This window comes from Phallusia mammillata, chromosome 4 (genome assembly GCF_965637545.1).
Source record: "Phallusia mammillata chromosome 4, kaPhaMamm4.hap1.1, whole genome shotgun sequence".
Taxonomy (NCBI): domain Eukaryota; kingdom Metazoa; phylum Chordata; class Ascidiacea; order Phlebobranchia; family Ascidiidae; genus Phallusia; species Phallusia mammillata.
In genome coordinates this window covers 14,522,050-14,534,804 of record NC_137255.1, presented here as the reverse complement: position 1 = coordinate 14,534,804, position 12,755 = coordinate 14,522,050, and the positions used below count along the sequence as shown (strand labels likewise).

General features: G+C 38.7%; 2 protein-coding genes across 2 annotated transcripts; one reads left to right on the top strand and one right to left on the bottom strand.

Moving 5' to 3' along the window:
• Positions 1 to 1,382: 1,382 nt before the first annotated feature.
• Positions 1,383 to 8,272, bottom strand: LOC145223500 (uncharacterized). Its single transcript, XM_080089913.1, has 16 exons — positions 8,148 to 8,272; positions 7,760 to 7,875; positions 7,584 to 7,697; positions 6,567 to 7,353; positions 5,941 to 6,179; positions 5,360 to 5,585; positions 4,937 to 5,177; positions 4,727 to 4,866; positions 4,569 to 4,650; positions 4,341 to 4,500; positions 4,126 to 4,282; positions 3,899 to 4,052; positions 3,663 to 3,830; positions 3,060 to 3,242; positions 2,371 to 2,601; positions 1,383 to 2,007 (listed from the first exon to the last, which is right to left on the bottom strand). The coding sequence occupies exons 1-16, from the start codon at positions 8,270 to 8,272 to the stop codon at positions 1,867 to 1,869; spliced, it is 3,264 nt and encodes a 1,087-aa protein (XP_079946039.1). The 3' UTR covers positions 1,383 to 1,866.
• Positions 8,273 to 9,503: 1,231 nt separating this feature from the next.
• LOC145223498 (sialate:O-sulfotransferase 2-like) lies at positions 9,504 to 12,448 on the top strand. The gene is made up of 6 exons (XM_080089912.1): positions 9,504 to 9,537; positions 9,782 to 9,986; positions 10,516 to 10,757; positions 10,974 to 11,168; positions 11,740 to 11,933; positions 12,413 to 12,448. The coding sequence occupies exons 1-6, from the start codon at positions 9,504 to 9,506 to the stop codon at positions 12,446 to 12,448; spliced, it is 906 nt and encodes a 301-aa protein (XP_079946038.1).
• Positions 12,449 to 12,755: the final 307 nt, after the last annotated feature.

Here is a 12,755-nt window from a genome sequence, read left to right as displayed (position 1 = left end):
GGAAATCAAGTGATTGAGGTTTTTGACAATCGTGGAAATCTTTTTTTAAAAGAGATCGTCAATGTGAAAAGAAATCCTTCTCCTGAATGAAATCAAGACAAAGTTATGTTCGTTTAAATTGTTGCGGGAAATTTTCTGTGCGGTTGCGAATTCCAAGTGTGCCAGTCACAATTGTGCGGTAAGTTTCAAGGACCGGCAGTCGTCGCGTTCTGGCCAACAACCACGTGCTTGAAATTTACCAATCAAACAGCGACGGCTGGAAGATCGTGTAGCCACTTAATTCTTACACGGTTAAAGTAAACATTGGTCGAAAAATCGAAACATGTGTATGGGAATTATGTCGTCGACAAACAAAGTATCTCTGTCGTGTCATCACTGGTTCGTAGCGCAACGTAACTCCGATATTTTATGCGTGCTGCATTTTGGAAATTATCATTTCTGGTTGTGAAATTTGGTCAAAAAACTGTCAATTAAATTCAAGCTCTATTTTTTTCAACAATTCAACGTTAAAAAAGCCCTAGCAGTTTCTCTTTCCAGATTGTCTTTTTGCTATTCGGTTGCCTAAACGTTTGTCCGTAATACATTATTATGGCACCATATTTAGGTTCTCTGCTTCCAGGACTATTTTGGATTTGGTTAAAGACAAAAGATTGCTTTCATGGAGCTGCCAGACATGGATTAAATGAGAAGTTAGAAATACCTTTTACGGTGTGTGTCGTCGCAAACCTGTGCAATTACCGCGAGCAGTTGGGCCTGTAATTTCGCCGTAATTAAAACTTTGCGGAAGACTTCGTTCCCACACACGGCCGCAGTTCTGAATTCGCACTGACGTCACAAAGCACGCGATGACGTTATACGATGCCCGCCACCCCCACTCACCGCACAACAATTGACATCGAGAGCACACACTTCGTCGAATGGATTTGTTTGTGTTTGTTGGTCAATTATGGATGTCAATCAGAGTTGATGCGCACACACCGGACGTCTTTAGTGTTTCTGCACTCACGTGGCGCGCCATACACTAATGCCTTGTTAAGCTCTGATTTGTCAAAATGGTGAGGACCTTGTGGCTTGATGGAGTGATTGTTTTCAAACAATATAAAGAACAGATGATGGATTTGTTGATTTCCATTGGCATAACTCATATACGTACATTGTTGGAAGATTATCATGAGTTGTGAAGGCAAACACCACAACCCGCTTAAATTGCCCGCAATGACACTTAGGTTTCAATATCACTGCAGGTGAAACGCGTCTGCAACATTTTATGCGTCAAATTTGCATGCAATTTCATATAATGGCGTAATCGAACACCGCAGTATGTCATTTGTCAAAAGTAGATGCTGGTCCGGGTTACGAAATAATAGAAAACAATATCTAGGAATTGACAGTCGCGCCAATGCGAAAGATGCCAAGTGAAACATTGATGTCTCTATACTTTACAAGATCTTATTTCATCGGCAATAATGTAAGCTAAGAGAACGCACTTATGTTGTCATTTTTTGAGCTGCAATATCGCTGTTAATGTCACGATAGCATTTTAATTTTGAGGGAGTATTTTCTTGCAGAAAAATTTCATGTGTTGACATTAAGTGTAAACATTCCAAACAAATTGTGGGGAAACAACATTATTTGTAAACTTTGTGCTCGCGGCAACTTCATAGGATAACTGCATGGTAAATAAATTTACCCACAGAGTGTTTTAACAGCAAAAACTGAAAATAATTTCTTTGCACCAACTATCTGGTTTGTGATACCAAGCATTTCTTGCAACGGCTCCCGACACAACATGTTTCTTTCTTCTTTGAAAAGCATTTCGCTGCAGTAGATATTCATGACATCGATGCGTTGAACATTTTCTCTGTTTTATTTGATTGCACCGCCCAATTTCTTCCAGAACTCCTTCCATGCTCGAGCTGGTTCACCGTCCTTGGGAACATGTAAGCCAGTGATTGCTGATAGTATCGTCTTTACACTACCTGCGTACGCCTCGTCTCTAGTGACATCCTGTGGACAAATATAAATATTACCCTTCCGAGTAACAAAAGTTAAGAACCGTCTTGCCTTCGCAAGTTGTGGGTTCTTATCCTGACTCAATCACTTGTGTTTATTTAGCAAAACACTAGAGCAGCACTGCTTCAACCAACTGGAGTCATATGCGTTAAACGAAATTGAAGTCACTAACACCCGAAATACTCAAATACACAATGATTAAACGGATTTGCAACAAAAACAGACAGTTTGACGACAGACTTGTAATCATAACGTATTCAGGCAAAGTCTGCCAATCGCGGATAAATATAAACGAACGAACACACAAACATCCTTGTTAGAATGGAATGTTTAAGGTTTTAGTTATATCGCTAATACCTCAAGCAGAACCGGAACCAACAGTCTTCCCCTTCGTCTCTCATGCAGCTGAGCAAGCGCAACTTGAACTTCGTACTGACACCAACTGCTGGATGCGTATTTGCGAGAAATTACCAGGATGACTTTCCGCGAAGCGACGATGCATTGAACAATGTTGTCTGCGATCCCACGTCCGGGTAGGAAGTCCCGCTCGTGAACACAAATCGAACGACCCTGGTTTTCTTCCAATTCCTGAATCAAAAAATGTAAAACTATTGACCAATATGTGGTGTGATTTTCTGTCAGAAACACAGTCACAGCAAACAACACATTCCGCCTTTTTGCAAAGGCTCCAAACTTCTGCTGTCAGATTTTGCGGAGTATTTTTGAAAGTGTATAGTCTGCAGACCTTTTAAGTGTTTAAAGCATGGCCTCCTAGATGACATATACTAGGCAACGTGAATTAAACCAGTCATGCTTGTGTGCTTTTATCGCTTTGATTTTATTTGGCCTGTTAAAAGTTTCCGATGCAGGAGGTCAGAAGGTTGAGACTTCAAATAAAATTTCAAATACACTCACTGCAGTTTTGGTTGACAGGTATACTTCCCTTAAACCCTTAGTGACAAACAGTTTGTGTGACTTAAACAACCTACAGTAATATGCCCGATAATTGTTTCACACTGTTCTCTACAAGCAATATGCCGACTAACCTCGAGCATATCGAACACAAAATCTTCATCAGCTCCTCCGCAGCAGTAGGACACAAAAGCGTCGTACTTGTACATTGGTTCCTCTCGTATTCCAGTTTCTGGGTCGTCATTGACTAGGGCTTCGCGCTCCAGCAGGTCCTTGAAACCTTGCACAATGTCCCTGCGTTCCTGTTTCTTGCGATGCTAACACAAGGGTAAAAATGTTAATCTCTGAGAGCACAATTTTGTCCAACTCGGGAATACCTTGGACATGAAAATGTTAGATTACAATTATGAATTAACAGAATTTTTAGCTCTTCCGGCAGTTTTTTATTGTAATATGCCAACGTTTCGATGTCCCATACGAAACACCTTCATCAGGGTAATGACATACATTGCAAACACAAGTTATTATAAAGCGAAAAGGGGCGGCGAAACACACACAAAAATCGAAACGTTGGCATATTACAATAAAAAACTGCCGGAAGAGCTAAAAATTCTGTTAATACGTTATGCCTGGCAGCAACAGTGTATACAATTATGAATGTTTGACTTTCGTTTCTTTAAAACACATTAAATAATATTTGAAAGTTAATACACAGGGTTGTATAGCAAACTCTCTACCTTGTGCAAAACGAAGTTTACGATGGAAGCTCCAATTAAGACGGTGATAATTCCTGCAACCAAACCCACTACAAGGGCTGTGTTAGGCGCCGTCGAGCAATATTCCTCCTCTTTTAACTCATCCAACTTCACTTTATTAAGTTGGCTTGGCTTGGCACACGTCAGATTCTGTGAAAATATTGCTGACACAAATTTCCCCTAAGAGGATTTAAAAATATTATTTTATTAACTTGTACCTTGAAATGATGCATATCTATGTCGTTTTGATCTTCGTTTGTTTGTATCCATGTCACTAGAGGTCGCATTTTGCAATCGCACAATAGAGGATTTCCGTGAAGAAGAATGGCGTTGACCAGTGGAAATATTTTTACCTCAGTTTGGTCGATAGATCTACAGTTTGCATTATTACTTGACTGACGAAAGCAAAAGCGTTGTTGTTGAGTTCAGTTTTCATTACACTTACGCGATTTGGTTGTACGTTAGGTCTAGGAGTTCAAGTTTTGGCAGTTTGGCATTAATTTCCTCAAACTTTGGCAGGTGCGTAATTTTGTTGCCTTGCAGGATCAGTTGTTTTATGCCGGATGAAAATTGGCCGAACGGTATTTTGTCGATCAAGTTTCCTGTGAAAAATTAAAAAGTAAATTTTTGAGAAAACGTTTGCAGATGAGTATATCTTACCTGTGAGGTTTACAGTTTCAAGTCGTGTCAGTTGTTTAATAGAAACCTGTTCGCTTTTGAGTAACAAGTCGCTAAGATCGAGAGATTTCCAATATGTGTTTGGTGGTATCGTTGGCATGACGCCAGTTTTAAATGTTGCGTTGTCAAAGTTTCGAACGTTCTGCAAATACGACGTTATATTAAAAAAACACATTTTAGTGCCGATTTTATTAAAGACCGTATTATTACCTCCTGATAAGTTTTAGAGCAGTTAAGCACCCCTTTGCCAATTGTCCAACTGCAGGTTGAAGGAGCACATTGGTACTCGTACCTGTGTCGCAAGGAAAAACATTGCATTTTATGTTCGACGTTTTCTCTTTATACCTATAATTTACACACAAACTTACTCAAACGCCCCTGTAAGTTGGATAATAATCTGTCCCTTACGATCTGGCGGTGAAGAACAATGCGGAATAGCGAAAAAGTATTCGTACCTTTTGCGGTGCGCATACCAGTACGTCAAAGACTGAAGAGAACAGTCACAATGCTAAAAAACAAAAATGCTCTCATGCAGCCTATATTTGAGTTTATTATCGAGGCATGATCTTTTTTCTTACCAATGGATTTCCAACTAACATGAAATCTGCTAACATCGTCAGAGGCAATAACTGATAATCGTAAACAGTCTTGATCAAATTTCGAGACAAGTCGAGCAGTTTCAGATTTACGAGAATATCTAAAGTTTCTTGGTCCTTATCAGAAAACCCGGTAATCTTGTTGTCGGAAAGGTGAAGTTCTTTTAGTGAACCGGAAAGGCCTTGTGGGAAATGCGCTAGCGTGTTGTTGCTCATGTACACCCTGAAAAGAAGTTTCGATTTGAAGTTATGGGAATCGGACACAAAGGAAATAAGTACAAGACTGCCTATTGTTTAAGTATTACTTCCGATCTTTTTCGGTACAACGGCGTAAATCGATGAGGAAGCAATGAACATTTTTCAATTTTCTATTTAATACTGGGTATTTCAAAACACGACACTCACTTTTCCAGGCGCTCCTGATTCTTTAAAACTCCTGGAGCAATCGTTGTGAGCAAAGCGTTGTTGTTGACAACAACCGTTTCCAATCCCTGGGGTAGATTTGATGGAAGTGACGTTATGTCGGTTGAGTTGCATTCCAGTCGTTTCACATTATACACGCAATTCCCAAAACTCTTACGCATGTAGCTCATGTATGCCACCAAGTCGTATAATTCGTCGTTGTTTAAAGCTGTGTGAGACAACAAATCGTTCACTGTTTTTAAACGAAATTTAATAGATTACAGAGGGACTTTTAGAGTTTTAACAGGTGTTGCCAAATTTTGAGCCAAGCTGTTGCAACTTGACTTAAAACCTTTCGAAACAAAGAAAAGGAAGCTGATCAGCTGGTTTGTGACTGTGACGTTATAGGTACGTCATGTGACCAATCAAAAAACCTTCAAAGGTTAAGCGTATATATAGCAATGTATCACACAACCTTACACGAACCTGGGACCTAAAACCAATTTCAACGAATTTTGTAAAACTGAGCAATCACTATAAACTTAGGCTTTAAGGTATTTTAAAGTCCACCCAGTTATACTTACAACTTTTCGTTGAGGCGCAAGGTCCGTGAAGGCTAAAAATGCGTATGTTTTGTTTGCTGAACCACAGCACCATGTTGATAAGGTTTGTGTCACAAACCCATGGATTATCGGAAAGTTTCACCGAAATGCAGTTTACGCAAAATTCGTAGCTGGCTGGCGTCCGAACAAGTGCCAGGTTGTTGTTTTGTAACCACAAGGTTTGTAATGTCGTGGGTAAATTCTCCGGCATATTAATTAATCTGTTGAAAACAAACAATCGTTTGCTAACAACTATTACAGTTAAGGACCATACACCATCACATGAGCTTTATTCAACTTTAAGTGTTCAGCTTTATACTGGTAAATTTATTTCAGCAGCGGTAAAAATACTTTGCTGTGAATTTTTGAAAGAATTTGTTTTTTATTACTCAACCGATACAAACTTTATGTAGCAATTAACTATATTTTTGTTTCATCGTTTTCCATACAACAGCTACAAGGAAACAGTTGGCTGCAGGTTTCATGTCTTACCAGCAGATTGATTACGTCAACATACGCGGACGTAATCCTCTCGACTCAAGTAACTAATAGCGTCCTAACGTGATTTGACAGCTACTGCAACAAAGGCTTTACACACAAACACTAACTTGTTTTGGGCGAGGTCAAGGAATTTCAGCTTCTTCATGTGTGTAAAGGCATTTCTATCACAATAATCAATCTCGTTGTTTCTTAAGTTCAAATGAACAAGATTCGGTGGCAAATTGGTAGGCACTGATACTAGTTTGTTCATCGACAAGTCGATCACAGTCAAATTGAGCAGCAAGTCCCATAGCACGTTGTGTACATGTGTTATATCGTTTTGGACAACATCAATTTGCTTGATAGATGCCGGGAACACATTTGGCAGGGTGACCAACAAGTTCCCACGTAGGTTTAGGTTTTCAATATGTGTAAATGTTTTTAAATCTTCGGATTTTACTTCATTCACGCCACAGTTCATCACCCAAAGTAACCTGACACCTCGGGGCCAGTTTTTGGACAAACGTCCCAGTGCGTTGTCACATGTTCCTATGACGAGTTTATCTACGGTCGCTGGTGCTTCTCGAAAAACGTGGTCTCCAATACTAGACATCTTAGCTCTTTTAATGTACAATATCCTTAGCTTGGGTGGCCATTTAAATGCCGCTGGTGTATTTTCCAACCCGTCCGGTTTGTTGAATCCGGTCAAGGGTACATTGACCAGTGACAAAGAAGTAGTTTTGGGTGGAAGGCAGCTAGGCGGGTTTTTGTAGGGTATGGAGTACAAGTCCACCTTGTTGATGTTTATATTGTTGCGAAAGAGACAAGTCGTGTTGGACTCCACAGTGGTTTTGTTTTCGCTCACTAAAGACAATGGCGTTGAAAAATATCCGAGAAAAACTGCACTTGCGGTGTCTGAAACAGAGAATTTTATCAGCCTTTACTGCTTACCAACGGTTTATCATCCATAAATTTCGTGTAACAAGCATTAGATCACATTTGATCCTAAATGTTAATTGTTTGCAGCTTGAAGCCCGATACCGCTCAGGGAAATAAGTTTTGTGACGTCAGTTATTCGTTTTTTCAATTGATTTTTCGTCTTGTTGGCGTTAGACATACAGTTAGTTTGATATGGTATAACTTACTTGGCAACCAGTTCCAGTTAAATTTAGAAATTGGTGTCGACCGCAGAAAAAACTTCACGGACAAATCAGCTCTTCTAAGGTCCCAAAATATTGACTCATTTGAAAATTCACAATCTGTATTAAAACAACATTTTGATTATCTTTGTTTTTGAGAAACACACTGGTATAGTATTTACTGTTCAATTGTAAAACTGTGACATTCGGCAGGAACAGTAGATGAAAGTCAGGATCGAATCCTTTGCATCTTGCTGACAATCCAGCAGTACCATCGTCCGATGTTGTATGTAAACAACTGTGAAGAGAGCAAAAAACTAGATAATAACAACACAGCAAATAAGCTGTATATCCGTGCACGAATTGAACTACAGGGCCAAAAAACTCGAATCAGAATTATTTGAACAAATTAGTGCTGCAATATGTTCATATCAATGTGTGTACATAAAAGACATGTTTTGATTTGTAGATATGGTTTTGTTTGTGCTAATACATATCCGACTAACTGATGCTAAAGTTACTCGATTTTTGCTAACAGTAGAAAATTTGTGCAATCCATTTCAACCTTACCTGCATCCTACAACGGACGGACATATGTTTTGTTTTGTCTTTCGCGCACCATCAGCAACATAGACAATCAGTAACGCTGAGAAACCGTAGCAAGCCAAACTTGCAGCAAACTGCCTACTAAACATTCTTTAAGTCTTCCTTTGTTATCCCATGATAACTGATTCAACTGCTTACAGTTTTGCATGCGAACACAAACTTGGCACAATCGCGCGCTACAAAAACTGTAGAGAAATGATTGGCAAGTACCGTCGAGGGTTCATTTTAGCTTTATGATGCAACTGCTACTTGGTACTGTTTCCGGAAAGTTACGTCCTCGCATTGATCACGTTTTGCGAAAGGGGGTTTTCGGACCTATGACGTTTTAAAGGTTAAAATATATATATTTTGGTTGTGTTGATTCGTATCAGTCCAAAGTTCATGGGAAACCTTCACAGCAATATAGTGAACTTGTTGTGTGCCATGGCATTTACTAAGACTTAGCCAAAAGCTGCTATGTTTGCTTTTTAATGTTTAGTGGAAAGTTATTTGGTACATCTAAAAAATGCAAACTGAAACGGGTGAAAAACAGATCTGTTTAGTGACGAGTAATTTTATATCATGTTCGGATGTATAGATTTTACTAATCACTACACTAGTTTAACAATGAAACGGGTAGTACAAATAACATGCAATATAAAGTTGTTAAATCTCATCGTCCGGTGCTTACTTCCTGTTTAGCATATGTTTGGTGGGAACTAAACATAACAGTATATTTGCGTGTAGTTGGTACATTCATGTTTTTACAAATAGTAACAAGGATATTGGCGCATGGCGTTTCACTTGAGAAAAACGTTCTTGCAGAATGCGAAACTTATTGTAGTTGTTCTTTGGGTGTTTAGTTTCGTGTGGCTAAGAAAGCAAAGCAGCAATCTAAAAAAACCATCGAATAAACTGCTGAAGGCTGTCTCTCACCGTTTCGTGAACAAGCGTTCGCCTTCTTTGCTTTTGAGTAGACCAGTTGAGACTTTGCAGTTCGAAAACTCATCTCTTCAATTACGATGCTCTGGTAGGTGTCGGTATAGGAATTCAGATTTTTGTTGTTGCTTAATCACACCCAAAGTTGTTTTTGCAGCGCTGTTCTTGGGATGTTTCTGCAAGGTTAAATCAAACATCATTGCATCAGTTCTAATTGTGAAGCAGGTTTCTAGTCCACAACACTGCTTTTACGCCTGTTCTAATCGGTAGTTGGGTGTGATTACAAAATCTTCTACGATAAACTTGTATAAAAGGTTTTCAGTACACACCATGCAAGCTAAATAAGAAAGATTATCACAAATATTAATTTCCCGATTTGATATTGTTTTGCTTTTTATTTTTATGTATAGCGAAGCTAAACTATCAGCATTGGAAGGTACGACCTGTATGTGCGCCCACCGTATTTCCCCTGGTGCCATCTTGGAACACAGCAAGCATTGCAACAGAAATTTAAATTTGCCCACTGAATCATTTTGCTCTCAACGTGATCCTTCTCTTGAGCTCTACTTTAACCCTGTACCATGCATCCACGGTTGGAGCGCACTTTTTTGAATATTTTTATGATATAGGATCTAATGAAAAATCAATCAGTATTTTTTATGCTAAACACTAATTGCCAGGTGATGCCATCGCCAATAATATTCTAGCTACTTCGTACGTTGGAAAGATCAAGGTTGAATCCCGAATTTTGGAGAAAGCTAGTGCTTTGTTGACAGAGGAAGCACAAACTCCTTTGCAGTGCCTTTTACTTTGCGAATCACGTGACCACACACTGGCAATGCTGGAAATTAATGAAACCTGCCACTGTGGACAAACCACTTTGAAGTAAGGACAAAAGCCGACCTATAAAATAAGCCTAGGGAATAAATCAAAATTGGTGCATTACTTTGCTCCAGATAAGGTCTTGCAGTTTCGAATGTAGCGTACAGAACATCAATATCCATTAGTTTTTTAGTTTTTTAATTAGTTTTTTAGTTTTTAAATCCATCAGTAAATTTCGAATTAGGTGTGGAAGCATCTTTTAACCTTTAATCACAGCAAGTCACGAAGCCAAGAACGGCTGCATCAATTATAGTTCATTTTATATTATTAGGGGTAAGCAACATTGGTTATTTTTTTAAAACGATGCGTTTTGGGAAGATTTAAGCATGTTTGTCGTCACGTCAAAAAAGCATTCAATTAACACAAATAACGTAAATGGCCGTTTTCACACTAATTGTAAAACTCAATAATAATAAATTGTTTCAATACTAAAAAAATTGACACATCATGAATCATCTTCATCAAGCTGTACACATATGTGTAACACCGCGATTTTTTTTATTATACTGCTCAATGTATCGCCCTGTGTTAGTTTTAGACTTTCAGGAAGCTTGGAACAAAAGGAAAAACAACAGTCGTTGTTGTCCGTTTATCGCACAAATGTTCCTGACTATCGATGTGCATCTCGACGATTTGTGCCCGAAGACACCTTTGATCCAGTTGCACTGGTCAGTCGACCAGGATCAGGAAACACTTGGCTGCGATATTTAATCGAAAGCGTAACTGGATTCTACACAGGAAGCGTTTATAACGACGTTAGTCTCGTTTCAAAAGGTACCTAAAATCGTATAACAGGTCTTGTTTTGAGTGGTAGCCACACCTTTTTAACGCGTTTGGAGCGGTTTGACAGCAACATGCCCAATATATTTTTAAAGTTGTTTTGTTGCCCAAACAGGTTATATTTCAGTAAATAAGTTCGGCACTTACAAACTCAGTGTTTAACATTTCGAGCCTAGGTGAAAGTTGCATTGCCCAAAATAAAATTTTTAGGCTTTCTTGGAGAATTTGAAAGTCCAAAAAGTGGAAGAATTCACGTTTTCAAAGATCACACAACAAGCTTTAAGAAAATTACTCGCAAAGCTATTGTTTTAATTCGTAACCCATACGATGTATGTGTTGCCGAATTTAACAGAAGAAAAACTTCACACACAGGTGTTCGGGACAAACGTGATTTTGAAACAAGGCGTAAGAGTAGTTTATTTGTTTTTGCTTTCGGGTCCTAATGTATAGACTTGACTCTATATGAGTAGATTGTTTGTGGGGGTAGAGCTACTAACATAAGAACTCACAACAGACAAAGTTTGTTCAATACCGATACATGACATGAAAAAGACAGTTATATAAATTAACATTAAGACTGCTGGGATAGGGTTAGAAACTAAGTTTATAAGTTGGATTTATTTTGCATTTTTGTAATAAAACCTTACACCAGCTCTAGTAGTCCTAACCGTCAGCATTTTTACACAATTTCGCTTTCAAATATCCTTTAATGCTCTTTACATCATCCAGCTTTCTGTTGTGAGTCCTTGCGTTAATACAATTTCCCAAGGTTAATTTAACGACCCTGTTGGGGTACAAGTTACATAGTAAAATGATTTGAACCCTAAAAAGGTTTAAATTTTGTACACATATACAAACTTTTAAGCTCTATTAGCTTTGACAAATATTGTCCCAATCATTTAAACAGAGTGGATCGAATCTTGCAACCGGTTGGCAAACCGTTGGCTTTGGATGAACAAAGAATACATATCTGCAGCTGGAAAGGTTCTGGTAGTTTATTTTGAAGATTTATTAAAAAACCATTCAAACGAACTACGGAAAATTGTAAGCTTCCTTGACATCACCGTGAAGAACCTAGAGACGCGCTTGCTGTGTCTGGAAGATAACTCTGCAGGATATTTTAAGAGAGAAGCGAAAAAAGAAGATTTCGACCCATTTAATGAGGCGCAAGTAAAAGTCATAAACGATTACATAAAAGCACTGCGAAAGCACTACTTAAATCATAATTTACCATCCGTGCCAATTTACGAAAAATAAAAAGCCTAAACTTGGAAATGTGCTGTTCTACGTAAGCGTGTGTCGTCACAAATTTCGATTTTATCATGTGTTATTGTGATGCCGTTTACCACAAAATGTTTTTCAATGTTTTGCCGCTTTTTGAAATAAATCTTTGCAAGTTACTTTTTATGACAAATTTGAAGCATTAAGTTTTGAGCAGGGAGTCGAACCGGAACTGAACCCGAACCCACTAACCGGTTTGAGCGGTTTATTTTATTAAACCCGAACCGAACCCAAACCGCAAATTACCATTTCCTAAAAACCCGAACCGGAGTTAAACCCTATATTTTGTTTGGCGTTGGACCCGAACCGGAACCGAACCAGTAAAAAATGCAGCCTGTATTATTTTTTGGTGATCTTTTTTAAAACAGCGCACTGAAGATGAAGATACGCAAGATAACAGCTAAGTTATAGGGCGTGTTAAAAATAACCAATTTGAAAGTGTCAATGAAATAACGCCATGCAGATGATGGACAAAACCAAAATTAATCGAAGGGGGATTGAACCTGTTTAAAAACCGCAAACCGGTTCGGACCGGGTAATTTGCCCGAACCGGAACAAATCCCGAACCCGAAATCAAACTTTTCTAAAAACCTGAACCGAACCCGAACCCTTAAAAACAAAACAAAGTGAACCCGAACCGAACCTGAACCCATATGACAAGCGGTTCGACTCCCTGGTTTTGAGGCATAAATTAGAGTAGACACTTAATGT